We start from the raw sequence: 9372 nt of genomic DNA on the forward strand, positions 1-9372 counted from the left end.
TTTCTGCTAACCCATGGCTGTGAATTAAGGTATATCGAGGCAATACGCACAGTATGCACATATGCCAAATAGAGACTGACCAGATGCAGTCCTAACAAAATCGATGGGAAGATCCAAACAAGTAATACGAAGTGAATTTAATGACTGTTATGTTTTTTCAATAAGCGACCATTCACTCGTAAATTTTCGATTGTGAACAAGATGAATTTCATTGATTACAGTAAGCAGTTGGTTAATATTTTCAAATCCTTCACAGCATTCGACGGTCGTCAAAAAGATAATGAATGGATACACTTGGGTCTCAGTGAACGACACACAGATATATTACCCAAGGTCTCTAGACACTGATGACGCTTACCACTTCGACCCCAACCATGTGGTTTGAATTTACCCGCATCGCTCAGAACAATGAGCAACTTCTTTATGAATTGATGCTATATCTTGACATGGTCACCTCAAACTTTTTTCAGCCTTGTCGTACACCAGGAGAAATCGCCTGTAGAGGTACGTTGGATTAGGCATACGTGATATATGTTCTAACCACTACACCGTGTGAAGAAAACTGACCCTATCAACCGACTTGCTACCTTTGTCAAGTACCACATGCCAAATATAAAACTCGCCCACTCGCTAGCTCCACTAACCTCAAGCAATCCTTCGAAAACAAATGCAGTACGGGAACCTATGTGAATCCACCTCTGTCCTAGCTTATGCATTGACTGTCAGTGTTCACTGACTGCCTAACCTATAAACTACATTTTCTCGTGTATTCTGATTTCACAGTATCATTCTCAATTAACTTGTGAATTCACTTAAAATCCATTGTGAATTTATCTGCTATGAAAAAAATTAGTCGTCGTTAAACATCCAATGAGTCAGATCAAAATACATCAGAAAGAAGTGACGCAGTTCTATTATCAATTTTGAAGTGAATCTATCTGATTGTCGAAAAATACCAGATAGTTGGAGAAAGTTAGATTGGAAGTTCGAGAAGTCTAGATCCATTTTCTACCAACAATTGTCAGTAACAAATATCTAAAAGGAACTGATATTACCAGAAGTACTATGCTACCAAATCACAAAGACAGATACTATTATGGTGATATTTGTCTTGAATTTGTCTCGGTGTACAAATCTTAATCCTTGAAGTCACTAACTTGTAGTATGAGCTATGTTGGCAGATGCAGACTACTTGGTTAGGGTCTGCGCGACTATCGTAACGAATGGTTGGAGATTCTGTGACATGGCTCAGAATCGATCACAATGGCGTATGTGTATACAGTCTTTCCTCAAACTGTGAGATTGAAATTGCTTCATACCTTTCATTCTTCCTGTACTATATCATTATATACAATCTTTCTTTTATATATTACCACTACTAAATTAACTACTTCTGTGAATTCGGTGTTCATCTTGTTGTGCTAACGAGGTATGAAAACTTGGACCGATGCATATGTGTGCCTGGTTCTATGTTGTAGCTGACTGACAAATCTAAATATTCACATCATTTACTTGCCAAGTAAAATTCAATCTCATGCAATCTAGTCCTTAGTCCATGGATCAGTGTCTTAGTGCTTGAAGTGTTCCAGTCTTAACTATAAAATCGTAGGTTTGAACTCAACTAAGTCTAATTGTGCTTGAACAACCGTGTAGCATCTCTAGTCATCACGCTTAAGATTTGTTTCAAAACTTTATGTACAAATCTGTAAAAAAGTAAATAAGCCAGTAAATGGAATCCCTGAATATAGCCAGTTAATTAATTTTCACTTTTTTCTGGGCGCCATCATTGATGAACACGGTGGACCAGATGCAGATGTGAGGGCACGAAGCGGCAAGGCAAGAGCAGCATATTTACAACTGCAGAACATCTGCAACTCAAAACAACTGTCTGTCAACCAATAACAAGATCAGGATTTTTAATACAAATGTCAAGACAGTTCTACTGTATAGAGCGGAAACCTGGAGAACTACGAAAGCCATCATCCAGAAGATACAAGTGTTTATTAACAGTTGTCTACGCAAGATACTTCGGATCCGATGGCCAGACACTATCAGCAACAAGTTACTGTGGGAGACAACAAACCAGATTCCAGTGGAGGAAGAAATCAGGAAGAAGCGCTAGAAGTGGATTGGGTACACTTTGAGGAAATCACCCAATTGTGTCACAAGAGACACCCTCACATGGAATCCTGAAAACCAAAGGAGAAGAGGAATACCAAAGAACACATTACACCGAGTAATAGAGACAGAAATGAGAAGATTGAACAGAAGCTGGATAGAACTAGAAAGGAAGGTTCAGGACAGAGTGAGTTGGAGAATGCTAGTTGGAGGCCTATGCTCCATTGGGAGTAACAGGCGTAAGTAAAGTAAGTAATTATTTTTCACGACAAACAAGAAATTAATAGAAGTGAAATTTAATAAATTTTGCATGACAACATAACAAAACAAAAAAAACTCATTCATAGTTACATTGATCAACAACTTCGAAAGGGAAAATTACATTTAAATTACTGGGAAAAAAACAGAAAACATTCAAAGGTCCATTGAAAACAAGATATCAAGGAGAAATCGTCACGTTATTCAATATATCACGATTAATATTGATCTATTGGATTTGTAACATGTCCAAGAAATATTGGTACAGAATCTTTCCATATAATTGAAACAAAAAATGAATGATTCACACGGAATTCCTCATCAGAGAATTCAGGTAAAGGCGCAGAAAGTTGAACAACTTCTACAGAAGACGCTGCAGCTGCTACTACACCCTGCTCATTTACCTATTGATAAAAATCAATAAAACTGATATTAACAATTTTTTTAAGTGGAAGAAACATTAGAAATGGTTATAATACTTTATGTTACATGGAATCCCAGATTTACTCAGTATCATATTGTCTCAAGCATTCATAGGTGTGAGCAGTGTATGAAGGATTGGACAAAACAGATTAAATAATGTTGAGGGGGGTTTTGTGGAGATTTTAGTAATTTTATATAGTTGAGATCATGAGACTGGTAGGTCCTAGGTTCGAATCTCGCGAGACGGGATCGTCGATGCGCACTGCTGAGGAGTTCCACAATAGGACGAAACAACCATCCAGTGCTTCCAGGTTATTCATGGTGGTCTAGCTTCAATGGACTCATGATCTCAACTATATAAATAATGTTGAGTTACCTTGTCTCCAATGTTAACCAAACTCTATGAATTAATGTGGTTCGACATCATAGCGCATGTTGCTTGATTCTAGGTAAGTAGAAATATGTGCCAAATAATTGGAAATCGGAAGTCAATACCGTAGTTCAATAAACTCACGGTTCCAATGAGTCATTTTGGTCATGGAACACAAAAACGTCTATTCCGATATTAAGTTTATTAGACTACTGATAATACTGCAGCTAATGTCACAAAACTTCATCACCTCTAACGAACAAACAATAGGACATTGGTCACAATTCAGCTCATACAGGAGATCAGTTGTAGCACAAATAGCTCAGTGGTAACATTTTCGAAAGTGACAAGGGTTGAAGTGAATTTGGTTATCACAGAGGAAGACAGTTCCCCCAAGGTTTCAGTCTACGTCCTACAGTAACAAACTATCACTTGACCTAGGTTAATAGTTTCGTAACAACTACCTCCAAGCATACGTTAAAATTATGCTGCGACTAGTCGTGACTTCTTGACAAACTAAAGAGATCGTTTCTCCATAAGTAACATTATCCTGAACTACCAATGTTGCTCATAACTCCCCAGAGTGTACTGTATTCAAAATTATTTAATGATAAATAAGTTGAGTGAAAAATCAAGAAACATTATCTTGATGAAGTCCATCCTTGTGATACATAATAATGATGTTAAGATGACATTCAATGTTTCGATAGAGTCCTACGCATCAAACTGACAAATGGCTTTATATGTTGACAGGTATGACTTCAAATAAATAGCAGGACGCATTACTCTCAAGTATGGGTTGTTGTATAAACAAGTAGGCAGAAATCAAATCTTAACCATGCTGACCATATCCAACCAGAGCTTCAATTTTATTACATAATCTTAACAGGTAAAAGCAATTTAACAACGAAGTTTGTTGAGAAACACAAGATTTATACAACTCACTTCAAGAATAGCCTTATGAAGTATATCTCGTATACAAAAATTACTTGACTCAGACATATTTGTAAAGTTAGCTGATCCTGGATGAAAAGCCTCTTTCATTCCCATTTTTTGTAGACAGTCTACAAGGCTTATAGCATTGCCTTCCTTCAATTTGAACTTTGGTAAGTACAAATGCAAACTGGTATCCTTAAAGTTAGAAGAAAGAATCGATGAAATTCCATCATCTCTATGTAATGCATCTAGTAACTCAAGTAATCCATCATTTGCGTTTGGAAGAACGATCAATAACGAGAATCTACAACAAGAATAGGTTAAAAAAACACAATATTACAAAATAGAATGTCAGGACACAAAATGAACTATCATTAATATCTCTATACTTCATGACTGAATTAACTACCATTGAATGAACATCACATGGAGGTGAATTGCAATAGTATTGGTTCTTAGAACTCGTTTACCAAATAATAAAGTCAAATATAATTTGCCCAGAATGATTTTTATTTATTTAAACACATAAATATTGGTACAAAGGGGCACCAGATACATATGCGCCGCACAAATCTCATTCGATTTGTGTGAGAGCTGTGATACTGCTCAGGTGCCCAAGCCGAAGCAGGTGGTTTTCTTAGGGGCCCACACCCGGAGTCTTTGACCTAAAGATCTGATCCAGAAGGCAGTGGAGCATCGTGAGGAGATGCAGTCCCATAGTAGCCAGTGACCAACGATTGATTCATATGCCATTTGTTCCCTCAGGATACTGGAGCCCATATACACCATTGGTTTGGAATCAGGGTTTTCCAACTCCCCTAGTTGGACTTTCCGTATCCACCAATCCGGTTAATGCGCCGAACATTCGCTTTTCGTCCTCTCAATTTCTTAAACAAAACCCGTGGTGCGAGAAGGTTGTGAGTAGGACTTCCTTGTCAGACGCTATATACGCGTGACCATGTGAGAGCATTCGGAGAGGAAGAGCGGACTCTCCCCACTCTCGGCCGTACTAGGGCATTTGGTTGAACACTATTTTTAACTTTCACACATTACATTTTCCTTGTATCTTAGTGTCCTAATAAGTAATTATCTCGTGATGTCAATTTAAAGGTGTCTAACATTAGCAAAATAAAATATTTAACAGTTTGTAAGTCTTACCAATCTGTATAAAATGTGCATGTCCACAGTCTATCGTATTAGTACATCTATAAAAAATCTATATTGTTTGCATAGTAGCATGGACTGTAGCATCAGAAAACAATCACTAACAACTATTTAGAGTGAGTGAAGTGAAATAATCACAATTTTACACCCTTGTCTTCCTAACATCGTAGACATTTACACATAAGAATAAATCATTTTAAAGTGTTGAACATCACAGCATATAGACCAAAGCTATCTTGTAAATAGTTTACAATTCACAAAACGGAGTCAAATCGACCGTATCAGGCTTATATAAAACTTACCTCTATATCTGTTTTTCAGATATATCTATCACTCTACGTAGCTGAAATACTGTTTACTCATCAAATCTTATATAAAATTCTTACACTTCTGGATATCGTTCTCAAGATATCTGAAGCCTAATACTTGTATGACGATACTTGATTAGGCAGAATATGATGGGATTGACAACAAGCTCCTCACACATTGCACCTCAATATACTCAAAAGAGAGTTGACCTAAAAAAAAGATTATGTTAAGCAGAATGACACAGAATATTTAATCTATCAAGTTGACTAAAGGGAGGAATAAAGGTCATCTCATGTAATCGGTAGAGTATCAACAAGTGTTTTAGATACTTGACGTTTTGACTTTAGCTAGCTGACTTCAATAAAAACTATATGGATAAGAGTCAAATTAAGAATACCTTTTGAACTTTCCTTGTGGGTATGTGAGGATCCTTAGAGGTTCCTAACTATGAGTTTGAATCGAATAAGTTCGCTGTTCGTAGACGGTCTTCTGATGGTTCACGAAACAAATTAGTATTTGGTTGTTTATCTCTATACCTAAAGTCATATGACAGAAATTACGGGATTTTTATTATTTAGTCCTTCGTTTTTTCCGTAGTTTTCAGTTGGTATCCAACAAAATGTTTGCGCAAATACGTGTTTCACAAAAGGCTGAACACAAAATTTTGCAAAACATGAGGAAATACCAAACGTAAAAACTGAGATAATATTATGTGAACGAATGATGTTTTCAACAGTAAAGCAATTAGTTGTTGAGAGCTTGACTGAAAAAGTATACACTTACGTGTTTAAAATGCAGAAATAAACTAAGCTTAAACAGACATAATACAGTGACATCACGTTGTTTAAACTTTGAACTAGCAACCTTAAATGTGCAACAGACCACAACCACAAAGTCCATATATCTCAAACGACAAAAATTAACAGTCACTGACTTTATATATATATATACATATATATATATATATATATCGTAGGCTTTCGGTACATCACCCAGATTGCAGCCGAGATTGTGACTCATTATTAGCCCATGTGTTGCGATAGAATGAATAAGTGAAAAGCTTCGACAAAGTTTTCCAGCAACTTCATCCAAAAAATCTAATGGTTCTACCCAATCATTTACAGTGATTTATGAAAAATCACATTTTGAAGAGTTAAAAATAATAAACTAGTGCTTGGGCTACTAGTATGTAGATCACCGAAAACAAACTTGTGACGTTTTTCTTAGAACTCATTAAAAATAAGTATTCTATACATGTTCTGAAATACACACACTTACTTAGGATTTTTAAATGGTATCTTAATAGCACGTGATTTCAAATCTGGTAAACTGGTCATGTCAAATGAGGAATTCATATACATTAACTTCACGTTCATCGTTGACCCGTCAAGCTTAAAGAAGTCGCTTTCGTGTGAACTTCCTTGAAGAAAAGGTAGATCCCACATACCTAGAAGATAAAATTTGTTTATGAAGTTGTTGATAATTAGAGAAATTATAAACAATAAAAATATGATGGAATCAAATTTTAAAGAGCATTGATAAGTATCGTAGGTTGAATAAATGAAATTACCTTCGAAATATGTAGTGGTTATTACCAAAACTGATGTGTCGGTTGATAGTGATTGAGACGAAAAGAGTTCTTGAATTTTTCCTTTGGTCAGTGAACTAGCCCATTGGTTTATTCGTTTTCCAGCATCTTCGGGATCCATCTGAAACGCCACCTACACAAAAGATTGGTAATTAAAGATATTAACTCACAGATTCCGTTTGTGCGTTGTAATAACTCTTAAGAGTATTTTGATAATCTTCTTTAACATTCACATCTTCTGCTGTAAACAATCCGTTCCCAAACATTATCTCAACACCTTCACCACGTTCTGAACAGTCAAACAGAAGTCCACTGATTCCATAGTGAATTGCATGATGTTCCAAACAATTAGATAAGTGCATCACTTTCATTATCTCTGCTTTTGTATTCATTTCACTGCCAGAAAGGATCATTCCCAGGGCAGTGTATACATTAAAGGGAGAGAGAAAAGTATTCTCCGAATGACCTAAACACATCCATAGGCATATTTTGAAATACTGACTTACTCTGTTTTTCTTCTACTATATCTCCATAAAACCTTCCGCTAAAGTTTTTAAGGGATTGTAATACATCCATTTGTTTGTAATCTGCTAAAATAAAAGCAGTAATAATTTGTTTATAGTGCAAGAACATTCAAAACATATCAATATATTTTTATTAAGAAAAGGATATTGATGATCTAAATGAACCTCTTACAACAACTGAACACAATTTCTATCGTGAACATAATAGTTTAGTGATTTTTTCCTACTCTCTCAGTCTCATTAGCTTTCTTCTCTTGATTTGACAAACTGGATGTCACCACAGTAAAATCTTCTTTTTTGGTATTTGTGTTTATCCGACTATTGCATCGGTGAGTTATGCTACTATCCTAACGATACATTCTAAAATGTTTTTACGAGTAATACACACCCGAAAGTCATGCTACTGAATTGAATCTAAATACTCTTAACATGTTGATAAGAATGGATTATAGGACCGTTTATTGGCAGATCCGTAACTTACGGACAAACAAACTCATTTAGAGACAGCAAGCCTTGCATTTTGGGGCGAAATTCTTTCATCCAACTAGTTAAATACCTCACTTACAGACCCTCTTTGACCCTAGTAAGTTGATGGGTTGTCTCAAGGTTACTTATCATCGCTCAAGATTCGTCCACAAATAAAAGTCTCACCTGTTAATCTTACAAGTGTACTTGTAACCAAATACCTAGAGTCATATCAAAACAAGAAGCAAGCGCAATGAAACCAATTGGTTCATACGAGCTCGTGATAAAAGGATTGAATATTAGACTACCGATAAGAATTGATAAAAGCTAACTACTTGTCAGAGTAGACGCTTCATCAGGATATAAAACAAAATGGGTATAAGTAGCATCACCAAAAACTAAAATCGATGTATTTTTAGTGAGTTACTTTGATCAAGTCATTCTCATTGAAGTTAGACCTAAAATAAACCCTTTAAGGAGGGCTATAACGATAAATATTGATTTGTGTAAAGAAATTCCAAAGAAATTAAGAATATTAGCTAGCTAAGGAACAAATATTTGTTCCTTAGACGATATATATCGTCTAGAAGTCTCATTTACAATGATGTTATTTACCGTGATCCAGTACACAAATATTTCAAACTTTTCAAACGTCGAGAACAAGTAGGATTACCAATATGAATGTTAATGAAACAGATATGTACCTCTAGGACAAGAAAACAAACCAGCACCCGATATGCGTAAACACCAAACCAGAAAATTTGAAAACTAGCTACCTGGTAACTTGCCAAATATCGCTACCTATATACGTCCTCCTCAAGGTTGTTTTCACTTTTCAACATATTTGTGCTTAGGTGCTTTATAACAACTATTTTCCTAATTTTTCATTTCTCGATTTGAAAGTTCTGTATCATGTCTGTCATTTTGTCTAGCGTAGTTAACCCAGCCATTAGACTACACTGCTCCAACCGAATTCTATCAGTGTTTTTTGGGTTTGGTGTAGAGATAAGGGCGGTTTAGTTGTTGAACTAGGAGCTTTCATGTTGCCGTATGCCCGCATAGGTAATTTTAGTATAAAAGCTGTAAAATTTAAATTCCAGTAGGTAGAAAGATAGCAAATGGTTTAATACAAAGTCATAAATTAAATAACTAAACAAGTGAAATACACAGATGAATGTACGTGGACGCTAAATAGATAGAGAATATTAGGAGGTTAG

At 35.7% G+C, this 9372-nt stretch overlaps 1 protein-coding gene and 1 non-coding gene across 2 annotated transcripts in view; both read right to left on the bottom strand.

The window, feature by feature from the left end:
- The window catches only part of Smp_tRNA_00631_Gln_TTG.1.1, a 66-nt gene extending 43 nt beyond the window's left edge, over positions 1-23 (bottom strand). Inside the window, exon 1 of the tRNA in view lies at positions 1-23. This exon is cut by the window's left edge and continues 43 nt beyond it. This is a non-coding gene — a tRNA.
- A 2438-nt stretch (positions 24-2461) lies between these two features.
- Smp_062080 (serpin, putative) lies at positions 2462-8910 on the bottom strand. Its single transcript, XM_018798353.1, has 7 exons — positions 8860-8910; positions 7673-7753; positions 7337-7632; positions 7149-7299; positions 6857-7025; positions 4115-4409; positions 2462-2780 (listed from the first exon to the last, which is right to left on the bottom strand). The coding sequence occupies exons 2-7, from the start codon at positions 7740-7742 to the stop codon at positions 2595-2597; spliced, it is 1167 nt and encodes a 388-aa protein (XP_018646704.1). The 5' UTR covers positions 7743-7753; positions 8860-8910; the 3' UTR covers positions 2462-2594.
- Between the last annotated feature and the right edge of the window lie 462 nt (positions 8911-9372).

Source organism: Schistosoma mansoni (genome assembly GCF_000237925.1).
Source record: "Schistosoma mansoni, WGS project CABG00000000 data, supercontig 0154, strain Puerto Rico, whole genome shotgun sequence".
In the NCBI taxonomy this organism is placed as follows: Eukaryota; Metazoa; Platyhelminthes; class Trematoda; order Strigeidida; family Schistosomatidae; genus Schistosoma; species Schistosoma mansoni.

Excerpts from the sequence above, each read along its gene's own strand:
- Smp_062080 (XM_018798353.1), bottom strand. The coding sequence starts at position 7,742 with ATGGATGTATTACAATCCCTTAAAAACTTTAGCGGAAGGTTTTATGGA. Across the intron at positions 7,026-7,148 it reads AACCACTACATATTTCGAAG|GTATGTGGGATCTACCTTTT; the intron begins GTAATTTCATTT and ends TTTATCTTCTAG. Across the intron at positions 4,410-6,856 it reads ATACCATTTAAAAATCCTAA|ATTCTCGTTATTGATCGTTC; the intron begins GTAAGTGTGTGT and ends TTCTTGTTGTAG.